At 50.2% G+C, this 20236-nt stretch overlaps 1 protein-coding gene across 1 annotated transcript; it reads left to right on the top strand.

Annotated features, from left to right (window-relative positions):
• The first annotated feature begins 1286 nt into the window (after positions 1-1286).
• On the top strand, positions 1287-20001 carry NUTF2 (nuclear transport factor 2). Its single transcript, XM_061172941.1, has 5 exons — positions 1287-1373; positions 14581-14708; positions 16267-16338; positions 16423-16521; positions 18206-20001. Exons 2-5 carry the CDS (start codon positions 14610-14612, stop codon positions 18317-18319), a joined length of 384 nt encoding a protein of 127 aa, XP_061028924.1. The 5' UTR covers positions 1287-1373; positions 14581-14609; the 3' UTR covers positions 18320-20001.
• The last annotated feature ends 235 nt before the right edge of the window (positions 20002-20236 follow it).

Below are 20236 nucleotides of genomic sequence, written 5' to 3'. Positions count from 1 at the left end.
TGTGTGTTGAAGGGACTTAGACTGTTTCAGCTTTGGCTCACTTGAACCTCTCAGCAGCACTCCCAGGACAGGGTGAGGGCCAGACTGCCTAGGACTCCCCGGTGTCTGGATGTTGTGAGCACACAACCTATCTGGTGTTTTAGCTTCTGGAGGGGAGGAGGACAGCTCAGAGCAAGGGAGGTCCTAGATACACCACAAGCAGGGCAATGCAGAGTCTCCCTGACTGAGTAATAAGAGAAGAATCTAGTCAGGCAAAGTAATACAGATCTGGGATTTAATTAAACAGAAGCCTGGCCTGGTCGTATGAGGCATTCCTGGGAGGAGCGGTGGGGGTGACGGTGAGGATCTGTGAAGGACCCTTCTGTAAGAACAAGAGAACTGAGAGATCTCTGGTCAGGAGAAGACTTGTCGCTATTAACTTTACCTGTGACCCCCCTGGCTTAGCTGCAGAGCATTTCCCCAGCAGGCCTGAACTAGAGACAGGCCTTATTTCAAATGTTTGCGTTGCCCGGGAAACGATGAAAATGGGCGTTGAAAGGAAAGGGCAATGGGCGGGAGGGAGATTATGGACAATTTTATCACTTAAATCACGGGGAAGGTTTGGGCGTGCCAGTTATTACTCTTTTCTCTTAATAAAAATGAAACTCTTAGCTGCCCTGCCTGCTGGAAAAAAAAAAACAAACTTGTGAGAATGTCTTGTAGACCCTAACTGCAGAAATCTAAAGAGTAATCTTGTGTCCAGCCCAAGAAAAGCCTCGCCTGCTTGAAACCAGCTTTGGGTCCGACTAGCACCGGGCAGGGCGCAAGAATGTTAGGACAAACAGAAGCTGTGCGTTCCGCCCCGGCTAGCCTTAGAGCAACACTCGGAAGAGCTGCAGGGGCGGCCAGAGCACCAAAGGGGAGGGGGCTTTGCGAGCGGAAACAGCTCAGGGGCCCAGGGAGGGGCGGCTAGGCCGGTTTGGGGCCAGGCCGAGCTCCCACGGAGGCGGGGCCAACACAGAACGGCCGCGCAACCAGAGCTGGGCCGGACCAGCTGGGACTTAGCGATAACTGAGCCCTGACCCCCGCCTGGCGCCAAGCTCGGGTGTTCCAGAGGCTTCCGCTAGACCACAATTCTCAGGGGCTCGCCTCGGCGGCCTCCCTCCCTGACTTAGTCTCCCCTCCCGCGCTGCGGGCCGTGTCTGGGCCTCGGCGCATAGGACGTCGGGAACTGTAGTTTTCTCCTGGCGCACCTATGCCAAAAAGGAGAATGGGGGGAACTGCGTTTCCCAGAGTGCAGCGGGGTGGCAAGGGAAGGCAGGGGGGAAGGGACAGTCGGTCGCAGACCGCGCTGGGTTGCCGCCGCCGCTGCCGCCATCGTGCCAGCCCCTCGGGTGAGTGTCGGGGCTAGCGCGCTGGGGCGGGGGCTGGGCCGCAGGAGCCGCGCTCCGGGTCGCCTGGAGCCTCAGCTGCGAGTCCCCGGGCCGCCCCTCCCCTCCCCCCCCCCGGCGGCCCGAAGCCGCGCGGGGCCGGGGCCATGTGTCGCGCGCGGCTCCGCCTCCCGTCGGTCCTCTGAGGCGGCGGCCGGGGGGAACACAGAGAGAGACAGCCAGGAACCCATTTCAGGCGTACCGTGCCCGTGGCGAGCACACCGGACCGCGCCAGGGCCGGGCCTTTCTCTCTGTTCTGGACCACCCGGATGGGGCTCTCCGGGCCCCGCCCCGTCTGGCCTAGCCCGGCCTGCCCGAGTCCTGCAAACTCTGCAGGCAGGCTAGCGGGCGGACCCCAGCCACACGTCCTGCCGCCCGCCTGCCAAGGATCCGGGGATGGGCAGGTGCCACCCGGCCCGCTCCGGAGTCAGCACTGGGTAAGGGCGCCCGCCTGCCGCAGCCCTGCCCTCACCCGGTTCTCAGCCATAGCTCGGCTAGGATGTAGGTGAACGCTCCCTTGCTTGTCTGCCCGCTGAGAGTGCACAAAACCTATCTCCCACTCTGGAACTCAGATTCTTCTGCATCGAGGCCAGGGTCAGGGAATCTGGAGCGGGAGGGTGTTCCACGTGGGACTTCACCCCCGGCCAGTCTTGGAGGATCTGGCCTGATGAGATGAGGCGGCTCCGGACTCGTAGGCTCAGTCCCCGCCCTTCTCTCTGTCAGTGATCAGGCCCCAGCCGTGGGTGGGTTGGCCGGCCGCGTTAGTGGAGGGAGGGGAGGGAGGAAGCCAAGGAGGTAAGGCTGAATGTGTGAGCCTCCAACACATCGTTAGATCTCTTCAGCACAGCCTAATCCTCACTTCTGCCCCTCCCAGAGTCATCTGCCCTTTTCCCACAGTGGAGGATGATTCGATAAGAATGGTAACGGTAAGGTGGGGTTTAATGGAGGGAAAAGTAGAATCCAGGTCTGAGGTCCTTGAGCCTAGTGCCAAACAAGAGGCTGGGCTGCAAGACATTGGGCATGGGGCACATCTGGGCTGTGGGGCTCAGATTTTTGCTCTGTGAGGCCCTTCTGAAGCCTGGGTGGCAGCACTAGAGCTGGAGGCTGCAGAAAGTCAGGCTTCCCTCACCTGCCTGCTCACTTTCCAACAACTGAGTGACCTATGAACAGGCAGGAAGCTGGTTGGGCCTTGGGAAATTGCCTTTAATGATGGCTCCAAGGACTCTATTGATTTCTGGAAGTAGAGAAGTATCTAGCCATAGAGTAGTCTTCTAGCAGGCTTTGTAAAGGCACTCCTGATTGGTGATAAAATTAAGGGACAAGTCCAGAGAAGACCATGGGATATGGAGAAAAGACAGTTTGTTAAACCTTGATTCCTCTGACCCCAGTGTAGCTTCTGAGCCACAGTTCTTGCAGGGATAAAGAAGCACCTAAGTCTCTGCAGACCTGGCCTCAGCAGCATGCAGTTCTTTTAGGAGAGTTGAGTTAGGCCTGTGATGCAGGAAGCCACCATCCTTGGAATTTTTTTTCCTTGAGTATTTCCCCAGGTAATATTTTTCTGGTCATTGAACTCTAGCCTTGGAAGTTTTCCTGCAGTTGAGTTGCATTCTCCCTGGTTAAGGAGGACAGGCAAGGAAGGTTCTGTCCAGATCTCGTCACCAGGGCCTGCGTTCTCTCTGGACTCAACCCTTCTAGTCCACATCCTAGCCCACGAGCACATGGGAGTCAGGTTCATTCAGCAGACTCAGGAGAGGCCTGGTTTGCCAGTGGAGGTGGGCAAGAAGGAGGGACCACCCACAGGACACAAATAGGATCAGTGTGATTGGATCTCTTAGTGCTATAAGTAGTTGTTCCAAGACCTTGAGATTGTCTGGGTTGGTACTTTCTAGGACACTGGTGTCAGGTGAATTAGGCTTTATGGCTGTGGATTAGTTCACACATTGCAAAGCCCTAGGTGACCTGAAAACAAGCGTTTTCTTCAATGTCAAAATGCTGCTGTTCCTTGGGAAAAAGGAACAAAGGTTACTTGGGAGCAGGAGGAATTCAGGTCCCTCCCTCTCATTCCAGTCGTTAAGTTCCTTATAACTTATGTGTCTGGGGTCATCTAGGCATTGCTAGGCATCCTGACCCCCATAAATCCTTGACCTTTCTGGAATTTGGCAGGCTATCTGTGTCTCAGCTCAGAGATACGAGAAGAACCCTGAGGTTCTCCAGAATCAGTCTGCACCCTCTATTCATGTAGGGCTGACTTGGGAGGTGGGGCCTGGCATGGGATAGTCAGGATATGGCTGCGTAAGCAAGGGGGCAGGCTGTAAGGATGCTGGGTTCTCAACCAGCTCAACTAGGTCCCTTAGTGACATGGAGCCCACCTCTCCTCTCTGAGCCACGTTTCACTTTATTCTGCTGTCTTTGCAGTTGGTGGGTTGGGATAGGAAGAATGATTTAAGTGAAAAAATTCTCAAATTTTAGAACTGGAAGGCACCTTATATCAAAAAATTCTGGAATACCCTTACTGAGGCATTAGTATCTTGCTTGAAATTATTTTTTTTCTTCTTTTACACCAATGATCCATTTTATTCAGCAACCATTCTTGCAGCGCTTTCTATATGTCAGCCCACTGGGCTGAGGCTGGAGGTAGAATAATGAATCCTACAAGGCCTGGTGCTGGGGAAAGGATGTCACAGTAATGGAGGAGACAGAGGTAATGTTGCTATTATGTGCTGAGGGCTAAGTTGAAGGGACCCACAAGGGGCTCTTGGCCCTTTGCAAAAGAGGGGGCTTCTGAATGATTAGAGCACCAGAGAGGAAAGTCTGTTAGTGAGCCCACTCTCCTCTCCAGTGCCTGGAGAAACCACAGAACAAGGTATACTTCAGGATGTTGGGGCCAGGAAAGTCTGGGGTCCCTTGAGAAACTTGGCTGTCACCACTCCAAATTGCTGTGGCTGTCGAGTCTAGCAGCTGTCTTCTATCGGTAGCTCCTCCATTCCTCAGGGGTCTCTGCTGGGTGTTCTCCTGGTGCCTGAGAATCTCACCAGCATTCTGTGGTCTGTGGCCTCATTCCCTGCCTGGAACCTGGGTTTGTGGCTTCTGTCTCTTCTGAGACCCTCTCAGGTCACTTATTCAAGTGCCCAGTGCTCCTGGAGTGATATCTATCAGGACATCTTCCCAGAGTCAGACAGAGGCGCTCTCCCCAGAAGTGAAAGGGAATAGTCCTTTTGGAGAGAGGGGAGTGGATCCAAAAAGTTTTCCACAGGATGGACATTGAAAGTTGGGCAGGATTTCTGTGTGCTGGGGTTGAGCTGAACCTCCTGATGGGCCTCCTTTTTTAATTTTCTTTAATTTAATTTATTTTTTTATACTGCAGGTTCTTATTAGTTATCTATTTTATACATATTGGTGTATATATGTCAATCCCAATCTCCCAATTCATACCACCACCACTACCACACCCCCTCCACTTTCCCCCCTTGGTGTCCATACGTTTGTTCTCTACATCTGTGTCTCTGTTTCTGCCCTGCAAACCGGTTCATCTGTACCATTTTTCTAGGTTCCACATGTATGCGTTAATATACGATATTTGTTTTTCTCTTTCTGACTTACTTCACTCTGTATGACAGTCTCTAGGTCCATCCACGTCTCTACAAGCGACCCAATTTCGTTCCTTTTTATGGCTGAGTAATATTCCATTGTATATATATACTACATCTTCTTTATCCATTCGTCTGCCAATGGGCATTTAGGTTGCTTCCATGACCTGGCTATTGTAAATAGTGCTGCATTGAACATTGGGGTGCATGTGTCTTTTTGAATTACGGTTTTCTCTGGGTACATGCCCAGTAGGAGGATTGCTGGGTCATATGGTAATTCTATTTTTAGTTTTTTAAGGAACCTCCATACTGTTTTCCATAGTGGCTGTATCAATTGACATTCCCATCAACAGTGCAAGAGGGTTCCCTTTTCTCCACACCCTCTCCAGCATTTGTTGTTTGTAGATTTTCTTTTTTTTTTTAAAATAAAATTTATTTATTTTATTTATTAATTTTTGGCTGCGTTGGGTCTTCATTGCTGTGCTCAGGCTTTCTCTAGTTGCAGCGAGTGGGGGCTACTCTTCGTTGTGGCAGGCGGGCTTTTCACTGCAGTGGCTTCTTGTTGCGGAGCACAAACTCTACGCACGTGGGCTTCAGTAGTTGTGGCTCGTGGATCTAGAGCGTAGGCTCAGTAGTTGTTCCGTGGCATGTGGGATCTTCCCGGACCAGAGGTCGAACCTGTGTCCCCTGCATTGGCAGGCGGATTCTTAGCCACTGCGCCACCAGGGAAGTCCCGTTTGTAGATTTTCTGATGATGCCCATTCTAACTGGTGTGAGGTGATACCTCATTGTAGTTTTGATTTACATTTCTCTAATAATTAGTGATGTTGAGCAGCTTTTCATGTGCTTCTTGGCCATCTGTATGTCTTCTTTGGAGAAATGTCTGTTTAGGTCTTCTGCCCATTTTTTGATTGAGTTGTTTATTTTTTTGATATTGAGCTGCATGAGTTGTTTATATATTTTGGAGGTTAATCCTTTGTCCGTTGATTTGTTTGCAAATATTTTCTCCCATTCTGAGGGTTGTCTTTTCGTCTTGTTTGTAGTTTTCTTTGCTTTGCAAAAGCTTTTAAGTTTCATTAGGTCCCATTTGTTTATTTTTGTTTTTATTTCCATTACTGTAGGAGGTGGATCAAAAAAGATCTTGCTGTGATTTATGTCAAAGAGTGTTCTTCCTATGTTTTCTTCTAAGAGTTTTATAGTGTCCAGTCTTACATTTAGGTCCTAATCCATTTTGAGTTTATTTTTGTGTATGGTGTTAGGGAGTGTTCTAATTTCATTCTTTTACATGTAGCTGTCCAGCTTTCCCAGCACCACTTATTGAAGAGACTGTCTTTTCTCCATTGTATATCCTTGCCTCCTTTGTCATAGATTAGTTGACCATATGTGCGTGGGTTTATCTCTGGGCTTTCTATCCTGTTCCATTGATCTATATTTTTGTTTTTGTGCCAGTACCATATTGTCTTCTTTACTGTAGCTTTGTAGTATAGTCTGAAGTCAGGGAGTCTGATTCCTCCAGCTCCGTTTTTTTCCCTCAAGACTGCTTTGGCTATTCGGGGTCTTTTGTGTCTCCATACAAATTTTAAGATTTTTTTGTTTTAGTTCCGTAAAAAAATGCCACTGGTAATTTGATAGGGTTTGCATTGAATCTGTAGATTGCTTTGGGTAGTATAGTCATTTTCACAACATTGATTCTTCCAATCCAAGAACATGGTATATCTCTTCATCTGTTTGTATCGTCTTTAATTTCTTTCATAAGTGTCTTATAGTTTCCTTTATACAGGTCTTTTGTCTCCTTAGGTAGGTTTATTCCTAGGTATTTTATTCTTTTTGTTGCAATGGTAAATGGGAGTGTTTCCTTAATTTCTCTTTCAGATTTTTCATCATTATTGCATAGGAATGCAAGAGATTTCTGTGCATTAATTTTGTATCCCGCAACTTTACCAGATTCATTGATGAGCTCTAGTAGTTTTCTGGTGGCATCTTTAGGATTCTCTATGTATAGTATCGTGTTATCTGCAAACAGTGACAGTTTTACTTCTTCTTTTCCAATTTGTATTCCTTTTATTTCTTTTTCTTCTCTGACTGCTGTGGCTAGGACTTCCAAAACTATGTTGAATAATAGTGGCTAGAGTGGACATCTTGTCTTGTTCCTGATCTTAGAGGAAATGCTTTCAGTTTTTCACCATTGAGAATGATGTTTGCTGTGAGTTTGTCGTATATGCTGATGGGCCTCTTTCTAAAATTATTTTTTTCTGATGGGCCATTTGAGGATGTTTGTGTGTGTGGAGTTGGATTTGAGTTGACTACCCCTTCCCTAACTTTGAGATTCTGTGATTTTCTTGCTTTGACCATATGTGGCAGGATTTCTTGAAGATTCTCTCCCTGAGGGAGGCCACAGCGTGTGGGTTATCCCGGCAGTGACTTCCAGGCCTGGAGTCAGTCTGGAGTGACTGATCATTCTGGTCAGCACCCTTACCACCAGGTCTGTGTGGCACCTTCTCCTTCTCACCCTATCAGCTGGAATGTGTCTTCCTGGGAGGAATCATTTGCTCAGGTCTGGCTACGACTAGGGAAGTGTCTTAGTGGCCAGGGAAGAGGAACACAAGAGAGCTGGGGTTGGCCCTTCTCACTACCCTGGGCCTTTCTCTTTATTTGTTGCTGGTACCTGCTATGTGCCAACTCCTTAAGCACCCAGGCTGGAGAGGGGGCTACCCTGGAGAAGGAGAACCTCCCCTCATGAGAGGGGTGTGTCCAAGGTACCTGGGAACTGAGGGTAGTTTGCCTCAGTAAACTGGGGGAATTCTAGAATGTTTGTTTCTTAAAGCCTCAGGTACTGCATTAGAGCCACTAGGTCTCACCAGGGCAGAAGCTGTGGCCCCCTGGAAGGATGTCTGTAAAGAGACATTGTTTCACTTGCAGAGATGGTCAGGCCCGGGTCAAGGCAAGTTCTCATTTGTAGGTTGTAAACCTGCTTTGACAGGCTGAGCATGCACTTAGAGGCTTTCTGTTCTGATGGGCATGGAGCTTGCTGATTTCAAAGGGGAAGAAAAGGCCTGGACTCCATTCCTCACAGCCTCATTTTGCCATCTATGCTTTCTGCTGCTTGACATGGGCTCTCAGCTGTTCCAGTCCAGGCCAGTTTTGTGGACATTTTAATGCTGATTATGCCAGCGGCCTTCTGTGGTCTTGAATTCTTTCCTAATCTCTCAGAGTCTTGGTTTCTTCATCTACAAAGTTACACTAATCACACCAGCTTTACAGGGCTGTGAGACTCAAATGAGAGAACACATGTAACTGTTTGGCTTACAGGAGTTTGACTTACAGTACATGAACCAGCAAGTTCATGGATGGGAGCTCTCTAGGACAGGGGCCCCAGAGATCCCTGAGCCACCTGGGAAGGGGTGGCTACTCAAGGACTGACTAAGCGTGCAGAGGGACTATGATGCAGGTCTCGGGATTCACCTTCTGGGCCAGCCAGGGCAGCCTGAAATCTCTGGGGCCCTCTCTTCAAATAGAAGAGAAGGAAAAGGCCCTTAGGGTGCTGGGGGCACCTAGACATCAGGGGTCTGCCCCAGGAAAGGGTTCTGTCCTGGCCAGCCATCTGGGCAGCAGACCTTAGCTGATTTCCCACCCAGCTTCAGGCAGGGGAGTGGTGGACGAGGCTGTTGCCGGTCCTCGGTCAAGGCTGCTCTTTAGTGTGGTGTCCCTACAGGAGACTGAGATACCCACCTTCTTCCTAGCTCTTGACCTAGTATTCACCTAGGACCTGCCAGTGACTGCTTACAGCTGAGTCCTGCTTTATACCCTCAGTTGATTACCCCTAACATCCTCATAATTACTGATGAAGAGACAGGGTCAGAGGGTCGTACCATGAGGGAGAGGAGAAGCAAGCTAGAGGCCAGGCCTTTGAGGGTGTGGTTGTGTACCTGCTATTCAGCCCCAGTTGTCCCTCAGGTGATCAGAACCTTGCGGGGGGAGGGAGGGTGTTTGGGGCCAAGCCCCACTTCCCACACGCCTCAGACAGATGGCTGGGTGGAAGGCAAAGGATTGTTTCCTGACAACTTGGACAGAAGGTGTGGGAGGAGGGGAAGTGGGTCACTTGGCCACTTAAATTGAACAGGGTTTGCCCAGAACTCACTCCTCCAGAGCAGAGGGGCTGGGCCAGGCACCATGGGAACAGGGGTGCCCAAGTCAGGGAGACGGACCATAAACAAATATGTAAATGTGACAATCTCATGCAGTGACAAGTGCTAAGAAGACTAAACGGGGTGGTGAAGTGAGTAACTGGGTGGCTGCTTTAGACTGAGTGGTCACAGTGTCTGAAGGTGTCTATGAGGAGGTAACATTTGTCCTGACACATATGTGACAAGGAGGCAGACACATGAAGATCTACGAAGAAGGGTGATCCAGGTAGAAGGATCAACAGTTGCAAACCCCTCCAGTGAGACAGGCTCAACATGTTCCAGAAACAGGAAAATGCCCAGAGTGGCTGCAGAGGATGGGAAGGAGTGGGTGGCAGGAGACAAGGTTGGATAGCTGGGAGGCCAGGTCACCCAGGGCCTTGAAGGCAGGATAAATGGTTGAGACTATGTCAGTGGGGAATGGGAAGGGAAGTCATTGGAGGGCCATAGGACAGGATATACAGCACCCCTCAGATCATGGAAAGAGGTGCAGTTTGTTCCTGAAGGACAGGCACCCTGCAGCCTTCCCTCTCACTCCCCACAGTGCACGCCTGTGCTCTGGGTTTAAGCCAAGGTTGTCTGTCAGTCCCACCTGTCGGAGTCCTTCTCAGCCTCTGCCTCAGGGCTCTTGGAGGCCTAGCAGACAGTAAGTGTGAGGGTAATAGAGATGGTTGGTGCCAGTTTCAAGGATCCCACTATAAGCTCAGCACATCTGGCATTGTCTGCGGACCTCGGTGATGGGCCCTCAGATGTGAGCATCCTTCTGTTTTATTAGTCTGGAGTCAGTAATGTCCTCTTCCTCATCACTCTTCTGCCCCCAGCCCTGACCCAGGTCCAGCTAGGCCAGCATCTATTTCTGCTTTGCTGAGATGGTAGAATGGGGTTGTGACTTTGAAGATTTGGGAAAACTGTGAGATCATCCCCCGTGAAAACACCCATTGTTTAGTGTGGCAGTCTGCCTGGTGCCTTTGTTTGGAGGCAGAAGCCCTCGTTCAGACCCGTCTTGCCCCTGTCCTCGAAAGCCAAGGTCAGAGATCAGGGCTTCAGCCCTACATGTTCAGTTTTTTTTTTTTTTAATTAATTTATTTTATTTTTATTTATTTTTAGCTGTGTTGGGTCTTCATTGCTGTGTGCGGGCTTTCTCTAGTTGCGGTGAGCGGGGGCTACTCTTCGTTGTGGTGCACAGGCTTCATTGTGGTGGCTTCTTTTGTTGCAGAGCACAGGCTCTAAGCGTGCGGGCTTCAGTAGTTGTGGCACACAGGCTCAGTAGTTGTGGCTCACAGGCTCTAGAGTGCAGGCTCAGTAGTTGTGGCGCACGGGCTTAGTTGCTACGTGGCATGTGGAATCTTCCCGGACCAGGGCTCGAACCCGTGTCCCCTGCATTGGCAGGCGGATTCTTAACCACTGCACCACCAGGGAAGCCCCCATGTTGTTCATTTTTGTCTCCAGACTAGTTATCACTGGGAGTCCTGGCTCTGGAGTCCACTAAGCATGGTTCCATCCAGTTCCACCATTTATTAGGCTTGTGACCTTGAGCAAATTAGCTGACCTTGCTGGGCCTCATTTTGCTCATCTCTAACATGGGAGTTGACTCACAGGGTGTTAGAACAAATGCATGTAAAGCCCTTAGCGCATTTCTACACATAATACACATTAGTGAAAATGAGACATTATCAGCCAGACATTGCTGTTTCAAGTTTCAAAATACTGGAAACACTGACCCAGAATTTGAGGATAAAAATGAAGTTTTTTCTGTTACCCAGTGGAATCTCCTGGGCCAGAGGTTTTAACCTGGGGTCTGCAACAACCTCAGGGAGTATGAATGACTTGAAATCATTCACAAGGCTGGGGCATCTCTGCCTCTGCGCAAATTTATTGGGAAAGGGCCATGGTTTATGAGACATTTTTAGAGGGTCTTTGCACCCACAGAGACCTAAGGGTCAGTGAAAGCTGATGCTCAGTGGGTGAGAGGTCACCGAGGTCATTTCTGCTCCTCGAGGAGCCTGGCCTTAGTCAGCCTAAGTGAAGCAGGAGACGGTGTGGTCAGCAGCCCTCTTGAAAGAGCTGTAAGAGAAGCTGTCATGAAGGTCAGTCTCCAATCTGATGTGAGGCTGCCCCTCAGCCTTGGCATTTTGTTTCTTTCCAGGCTGTTCTTTCCACAATAAATATATTAAAAACAAGGTCAGGGCTGGCTGGCCATCCTGGGGAACATCCTCCCAGCCTGGCCCACCTCTCCCCTATGTTGCATGGGGATGGGAGGTGGGCTTTGCACCCTGTTGCTTTTTCTGGACTCAGGAATGCTGCCTCCCAGCTATGAGTGGAAAGCTTTGTGGAAGATTTGGAGTCAGAAACTATAAATCCTGTAGTTTGCTGGACTCTGTGCTGGGAGGTTGAGGGGGTGGGGTCGGGTGTGGCAGGAACCACACTGGAACCCTCACAGCCCAGAGCCACAGTGTTTCGGCAGAGGAATGGGCCCTGGGTGTGTTGATATGGCTTTGCACGTGGGGTTGGGGTCAACAGTTGAGTCTGGAAAGGAGGACCCAAATGTGTGGCATCTGAACAGTGACCTGAGGGGAGGGCGGGCACCCCGGCAGGAGGACTCACCTGTGCAAAAGACACAGGGAGCAAGCACTCAGAGAGTTCTGGTGTGTATATGTGTGGAGCTGGATGGAGGTAGGAGAGAATGGCTGAGGAGTCAGGGACGGGTGTGGATAGCCACCTGTGGGGCTTTGGGGGTTTGACCTTTAACCCAAGGGTGAGGGTTTTGTAGGGAAGGGACATGGACAGCCTTGTGGTTTAGAGCTCAGGGATGCAAAGTTAGCAGAAAGCAAGCAGTGGCCTTGACCAGAGAACCCAGTATCAGCACTGATGTACTGGGTGAGCTTGGGGCAACCAGCTGAACCTTGGTTTTCCCACCTGTAAAGTGGGCTGACAGTGGAATCTGACCACATGGCGATGTGATCACGACATAGAGATAAACACATCAGGGTCAAGCAGGCCTCGAATGAGGTTGGTGTTGGCCTCTGCGGCCCCATTTGACATCTTTAAAGCAAAGTCTTCAGTCCACATACTTTTGAAGGTTCCTTCTCCCACTTTCTGGGAGCCCCTGAGCAGTCCTGTTCCTCAGGAGAGCTCACTCTGCCCTGCCCCACTCCACCGGGCCAAAGGGGTCTTCTTGTCCTTTTATCCCTCCACCTCTTTACTCCACCACTACTTCTGCCAAGTAGTTTTTGTATTAGCATGTTATCACACTGTTAAAAACAATGTTGAAAAAGGAAAAATCACCCCCCACTTCCTTCACCTCACTGTCCCACCACATGGCGCCACTTTTTTTTTCTTTGGATCAGCTTCTGGCCTTATTTCCCCTCATCCTCCATCTCCAGCTTCTCGGTTTCCTGCCCTAATCTCTTTCTGTGGCTCCAGACATTTGCTAATGTTGTTTCTTCTGACTGGCATACTCCTTTCTCCAAGACCTTCCCTGAGGGCTGCTGAGGACAGAGGGGGAGATGGCCCTCATCCATTCCTCCAGCTTTCCCCCGCCCCAGAGTTCAAGATGCTCAGCAAGGCATCTTGAGAGCATGATGTGGTAGGGCTGGGCCACGATGAGTGAGCCAAGCATAGTGAATACTAGGGTGGAAGGGGCAGAGATGCGAGATGTGGGGCTGTGTCCTGCCTCCAGTAACCCAAGTTTGCATGTGGTACAGTCACAGTCTGACCCCTTGGAAATGTGACCAAGACAGAGCAGCTGGGACCAGCTGTTGATCCTATGTTTTTCCCATTTGTTGATGTATTTCTTGGCAGAGTGTGAACTGGGACACACCTTGTCCCAAGCAGGCCTGGCCGGGTCCAAGCTTTCTCCTCTGCTTGTTTTAGACTTTCCTGGACATTTCTTAGTCATCCAGCACTGAGCTGCTATTTTTAGTGCCACCACCTCCTAGGGGACCTAAAATAAAGCTGGCTCAGCTTCCTGGCCCCTCATTGGCTGGAGTGTTGGTCACAGGCAGGGAGATTGGCTGGATTGGGGATAAGCCACTGCCCACTAACACTGTCCTTCCCTCTGGCTCCTCTGGCCTTGGGTGAGGTCATAGGGACTGGAGCAAACTAGCACTTACCATGTTGAGTTGAGGGCTTTACTAGGTTCCCTTAGTGAGACCACAACCACTGGCAACATCAGGGTTCCACCCTCTTATATAAGAGAAGGGGGCTGAGGCCCTAAGAAGTGCAGTGACTTGCGTGAGATCCCACTACTGCCAATGGTTGTCTGCCAGGGCCAAACCCACCTGCTTACTGCTTTGGTTCAGAGTTCCTGTTATTAGGAGAGAGGGGGTGGGCTCCTCTACAGTCAGAGATGACTACAGAGCAACACACAGGTCTGCTGTCATGGATCCTGCAGGGAGATGCACGCCACCCTACCCGGGCCTGCCAAAGCGTGAGCGACTCTTTCATCTGGGGCTTGGGTTTTCCATCTAGCAGCCTGGGGTCCCTGATATCTGTAGCGGCGCGGGGGGGGCGCTCCCCCCCTCCCCCTCCTCCCCCCCTCAGAGACTGGAGAGGGGCAGCCCTTCTGATGGAACCAGTGCTGGGATGGGGATGTGAAGACATGACACATTTCCCCCTCACAGCCTTCATTTCCCCTCCCAACATTTCTGTTATTGCCTGTGATCCTCTGAACCCATGGTTCCAGCTCCGAAGTGGGTAGATGTAACCCCCATCAGTGACGAAATCATGTCACCTGGCCTCAAAGAAGTAAACTGCCCCCTTAAGACAAAGTGTGTGCGGGGGGAGTCACTCGCTGTCTTTGTTGCAAATGGGGCCTTGAGGAGCCATTTCCCTCCACTCTCACTGGGTCTTCTTCCATCTGCCAGTAAGCCCGGGGGGCAGTGTTGAGGGACTGAGTGCTGAGTCTCAGCAGGACAAGGAGTGGGCCTGAAGGCTGCAATAGAAGACACTCCACATACAGACATCAGTAGTTCCCGACCTGCAAAGTGGGAAGAATAGCAATAACTCTCGCCTTGCAGGTTATTGAGAGGATTAAATGAAAAGATATGGGGAGAGTGCTTAGCTCCTCCTTAAAAGCCCATCCCTCATTGGACTTGCTCTGACCTTCCTTTGTCCTGGCTCCACCCTCAGCACCCATCCTGCTGTTTCATCCACGAGAGCCCCTCAAAGGAGGGTCTGGGTCTGGTCCACCTCTGGGCTCCCTGCACTGGTCTGTATTGAGGGATCGCCTGTCAGTTCCCTGGGCCCTCTCTGTGTTTCCTGGGAGAACAGACCTCAGCAAAAGACTCCCTACTCAAGGAGGTCTGGGAGGGGTGGGGGTCAGTGAGGAGACTGGCTGGCTACCTCCTGCTTCCACGGTACCAAGGTACCAACACTACCCTCCCTGTCTCACTGGACTTGCAGGTCTCAACGAGGCTGGGTGACGCTCCAGAATGGGAGACAAGCCAATTTGGGAGCAGATTGGATCCAGCTTCATTCAACATTACTACCAGTTATTTGATAACGACAGAACCCAACTAGGCGCAATTTATGTAAGTCTTCAGCTCTAGGACCAGAACGGGACCTCAGGGGATCAATTCAGGTGTTGGGCCAGTGCCTCCAGTTCACAAGTTCTGGCAGCCCTCACTGAATTTGGCTGTGCCCTTTTATCTGAGCTACTCTCCATGGCACAGAGGGCTTAAGGCCTAGCCCAACTCCCTGGTCCACACATTCCTTTCTGTCACCTATAAGACTGGATTCTGATACCCTAGACAGCAGGTTCTGGGCTTGCCATTCCATGGTCCTGGGAGTGCTTCTGTTCTAGATTGGGCAGCAGCAGACAGAGGCTAGGGCTCATGGTGCCCTCTGGAGGCAGCAGCTGTAAGCATCATCAGTGCCCCACTGATCTCTCCTGGAGGCCCCAGGTCCACCTTCCTTTGGGGGGCCAAAAGCCCCTGAATGCTCATGGGAAACAAATGGGGTTAGTCCAGGGAGGTTGGTGTGTCTTGAGAAACCCTTCTATGCAGATATGATTTGCTGCTATTTTAGTGATGTTCATATATACCAAGAGTTACTTGTATTTGACCCTGCCCAAGACAGAAATGTGATTGATCAGGCCACGCCTAGCAGGTCTGCCCAGGATAGGAGAGGTAGGAGTCATCCAGCATAGCCTTGCAGCCTGACTGGGCTGTGGGCAAACTCCTTTGTGTCTCCCTCCAAAAAGTCAGGGCCAGTTCAGAAATTTTGAAGAAAAGAAAAGGATCTTACCAGTGGAAGAACAAATCCAGCACAGGTATTTGATTGTCATTATCATAGGTAGAGAATTTTAAAAACTCAAACTGGTATGACTCTGGGATCCTTGGCACTTCTACCTTATTGCTTTTAAAATCAATTAAAGCAGGCCTGACCCAGAGAAGAGTTAGCAAGGTCCTAAAAGAGTACTTTATGTATGTCATTTTATATAAACCTCAGCACATGTTCCCTTTAAAGATCAGGAAACTGAGACTCAAGGGGAGAAAAAAAAAAGTAGCTTGCTTAATGTCAGAGCTGGTAAGTAGCAGAGGCACTTGTGAGTTCTGCCCCTGAAGGCTGTGGCAGGAGAGATGGGGTGGGGAGGAAGTGAAGGTAGTGGGTTACATGTTGATGGTAGGGAGGGTCCCAGGCAAGGCCTTGTCAGCCTCCATTCCTCCTTGACCCCATGGGAAGGGCCTCTGTGGAACTCACTGATGGCTTTTCTGGGACTGGTGCTGACTGACCATGCAGCAGGATGGCTTTTGACTGAGCCGTGGCCACATATAGCCAGCCTGGAGCTCATGCATATCAAAGGCCATACAACTTCTTGAATAAAAGGTGGGAAGTGAACTTACTTATTAATAAGTTTGTATTTTGTTACATAGTCTTTCAGAGCTTGGGTTCTGCAGTGCTGGGGTGTAATTAAAGAAGTTGTTCATCCTGTAAAGTTTGGAAGTTACCTCATTTTCCTTCTTTACAGACAGGGGAACTAAGGCATGGACTAATTTCCCCAAGCAAGACCCTTTTCAGGGTCCTTTCAGGGCCTCAGAGATACTCCTTGTGCTCTGAAGCCCTGACCCCAGGTTTCCTGGTTTTCAGATTGACGCGTCATGCCTTACGTGGGAAGGACAGCAATTCCAGGGGAAAGCTGCCATTGTGGAGAAATTGTCTGTAAGTAAGGGCCAGGGCTGGGCTGCAGGCAGCTCCTTCCCCACCCCACTGGCCACAGCCCACCACCCACTCTTTCCTTTGCAGAGCCTTCCGTTCCAGAAAATCCAGCATAGCATCACGGCGCAGGACCATCAGCCCACGCCAGATAGCTGCATCATCAGCATGGTTGTGGGCCAGCTTAAGGTAATAGTGCTGCTGCCTTGCAGTGCTGCTGTCCTGCTTCTCAAGGGACACCCAAAGTGATGCCTAGAGCTGTGTAGCTCAGTACAATAGCCATCAGCCACATGTGGTGATTTTTAAATTACATTAAGTAAAATGAAATAAAATTAAAATGTAGTTCCTCAGTTGCATTAGTCATACTTCAAGTGCTTGTGGCTGCCTATTGGACAGCGCAAACGTAGAACATTTCTGTTATTGCAACAAGTCCTATTGGAGAGCACTGGTATAGAGCATTTTTGGAAAAGAGACAAGAGGTATAGGAGCAGGATGGGGCTGTGATCCAAGCCACTGGGACTTTGCACTGCCCCAAGGTGTGGGTGGGCCTTCTGCAGGCAGCTGATCCTGAACTGGAGTCCATGCTGCCACTCCCCAAGCTGGCTGCTGATTCTTCCACCTGCTGAGCAAAGCAGATTCCTGAAACTCTTGCTTCTCTTTGCATTTCTCCTTCCACTTCTCAAGACCTGTTACCTTCAAAGCCTTCCTGTGGTCCCGTACCCCCCAGGAACTCCTACTTGTTATGCTCTAACAGGCTGAAGCCAGATTCTTGATTTCCAAAAAAAGCCTCTCCTCCTTCCCAAAGCAGGACAAATGAGCTGCCCCTTAACCAGGTTCCAACCTCCTGGGCCTGTGGCATCATGGGGCCCAGAATAAAAGGCCCACATGCCTTCTCCCTAGGCTAGGCAGGGCTTCTTGAGTCCAATACGAGGGTGGAAGAAGGTGGGGGGGCCTAGGCCTCTCCAGTGGACCCGGACGGACCTGCCTTCTGGCCTGTTCTTTCCTGTTAGTTTCTCCTGCCTGTGCAAGATACCGTGCCCAGAGAGTGTGCTCAAATAGGCCTTGGGAGTGAGGAGGTCTCTCCTGGGGTCTTAGTGCCCACTTTCCCAGGCTGGAATCAGTTAGCAGTGCCTCTTCCCACCTGGCTTCAGGTTCTTTCTAGTGTTTTTGTCCAACCCCCAAAAGACTGATTTGCCTCCTTGCTGATGATAATTCCTGGAAAAAACAGTGATGTTAGAAACACCGTTGGTTGGCTGGGCTCCTACCTCAACTAGGCCTCATCTGGGTATTCTGCAGTTTGGGTGGAAGTCTCTCGCCTTTCTTTTTTCGTTGCAAATATGTTACATGACAAGAAACAGATTACCTGATAGCGATGCATTGGTTTTTTTCCCCTGTAGAGCTGTAATTAGTGTGAGCTTGGTTTTGAGCCTTTTCTCATGTACTTGGCCATAGTCAGTATTAGTAGTAGCTTCTCCTGGTTGGACTAACTGGCATAATCAGACACTAAGATTGTTTAGTTTTCAGATTACTGTGAGTTACATGGTAAGCGCTGCAGAACTCTTTCAAATTGGTCACTTGTGCCCAGAAACATGGGTTCAGAGGCACGTACGTTCTCTGCTCTGTTGCTGTAGCTAACTGGTGAGTTGTTCTGCAGTTTGTGTACATAGCAGTGTGAGCTGCCATCTCAAGGCCCCTTTGTGCCCAGTTCAGTGTTTCATACATTGTGTCAATTCACAGTTACAAATACCCCTTAGCTCTCCTAGGATTTGCATCCAAATTGTAGGGCCTGATCCCAAAGTCAGCGTTCACCTCCTGCTGAACACCCTTCCTGTTCCTTGGCCACCTTACTGAACCATTTTCTCTCTTCTCACAGGCCGATGAAGACCCCATCATGGGGTTCCACCAGATGTTCCTATTAAAGAACATCAATGATGCTTGGGTTTGCACCAATGACATGTTCAGGCTTGCCCTGCACAACTTCGGCTGATCTCCTCCCAGCCAGGCACTCATGCTGTTTCCTCCTCCCTCCTCTTCCCGATATTATTCATGCTCCTCCAGATGCTCCAAATATCATACACAAATGAGCAGGGCCGCGGTGGGAGTGGGCGCAGTGCGCTACTGCTGCCGAGGTATTGTGCATGATGTTTGGACGCTAGACTAGTTGCATCTGACGGGAGAAGTTTGTGTTGTACCAGCGCATGCCTTGGAAAGACTTAAGTAATGCGGAAGGTTGTCTTTTTTTTTTTTTTTTTTTAATCTACTGACAAGTTGCTCTAGTAACCCAAAGAAGTGAAGGAGAAAGCAGCTGCCTCACCACCGAGATATTGATTTGTTCAGATGTTTCAATGCCTCATGATACAATAAAACCACGAAAATTTTCTTAACAGTTTAAATTGTTTTAATTAGTTTAATAGTTGGCTGGGCATCAGTAACTACCCTGCCTCATTGGCTCTCTTATGTCTCACCCTCCCACCTCTACCCCACTTCAGCGATACCTGTTGCAAGGAGAAAACGCTGAAGCAGCACTCTCAGCTGGCTTCTCTCAGAAGCCCTGTAGGGCATAGTGTTCCCTCCATGGCCCACCTGGTCTTGGGAAAGTGAGCTGCAGACAGGCAGAGCTCAGGTCTGACCTGAAGCTTCGCTTGCGCTGAAGCCTCTGCAGTCAGTTCTGACGCCTCCTGTGACCTCTACACTGGGTAGGGTCAAGACTCTAATGACATGTGAGATGACCCAGAACCCCACTGAAGATGGAAAAGCCTTGGCAAAAATGGCCCATTAGCTTCAGGCCCTCTGAACTGAGGGCTCAGCAAGACCAAGTATGAGCAGAGGTTTGAGGGAGAAGGGCCTGTTCTATCCACAGAAGGGTCAGGATCACATCCAGTGTGCCCCGTAAATCCCAAGCCAAGCAGAGGGCAGCTCTGATGCTGTACTATCTGCTGTGGATATCATTACCCAAAGGGGAGTACCTCGAACAGCCAGCCTCCAATGCCCATGGAGCCAGGCCTGGTTGGGTTGGAGTATAGATTTAGAACTATGAAAGAAAGCATTCTGAGTTTGAGGGATTTAGGTTCTAGGATTTCTCACCCCTGAGACCTCTGCAAGGCATCTCTAGGCCTCCTCCAATTCCCTCCCTGACCACACACACACACCTTCACACTATCTTCAAATCCCAGGAAGTCTCAGCTGTTGGGGCAGTTTCTGCTCAGTTTTGGGGACAAGCCTTGCCTAGTACAAATCTAGCCCTTGAGCCCTGAGACCTTGGTGGTGTAAAACTGGTGGCAAGGTAGCAACCACAGGCTAGAACCAAACCCAGGACTTGGGCCGATGCCCTGTTAGGGGTTTTAGGATTGGTGAGGGCACCACAGCTTTGCCCGACCTGCACAGCCCCCTTCCCTCCTGCACTATGGATGGAAGCCAAGGACTTCCTCAGACCCCCACTGGTTGCCTGGCTACACTGGGCACTGGGCTGGATGATGTGCTGTTTGAAAGGACAGCATACTCAGGAGATTTCAGTGGGACTGATTTCTTGGCTGCTGTGTATTTGGGGGATGGAGGTTGGGGAGAGAGGTAGAAACCTGCTGCCTCTTAAACCACCCTGTATAAAATCTGCAATACAGCTTTTCCATGTACCTGTGCCTGAAATGTCTGCAATAAAGAGGTGTTTGTAAACTATGGTTCCTTTCTTTTTGCCTGAGGGTGCCAGGTCATGCAGGGGGATGCTGGGAGACATTAGGGAACAATGTGATGTTTGTGGTGGGACCATCTCCTCTGCCCTTGCAATTCCTGGGTCCGTGACTTCACGGGTCCCTTCAGGTCTTGGGTTACACTGACCCACTTCCCAAAGGGGAAACCGAGGCTCCTGCCAATTCAGCTTGTTCCTGGGGCATCTGAGGGATTCAGCTTG

Source organism: Eubalaena glacialis, chromosome 18 (assembly GCF_028564815.1).
Source record: "Eubalaena glacialis isolate mEubGla1 chromosome 18, mEubGla1.1.hap2.+ XY, whole genome shotgun sequence".
Classification (NCBI taxonomy): Eukaryota; Metazoa; Chordata; class Mammalia; order Artiodactyla; family Balaenidae; genus Eubalaena; species Eubalaena glacialis.
The sequence above is the reverse complement of the archived record's forward strand: the minus strand, read 5'-3'. Positions and strand labels throughout refer to the sequence as shown.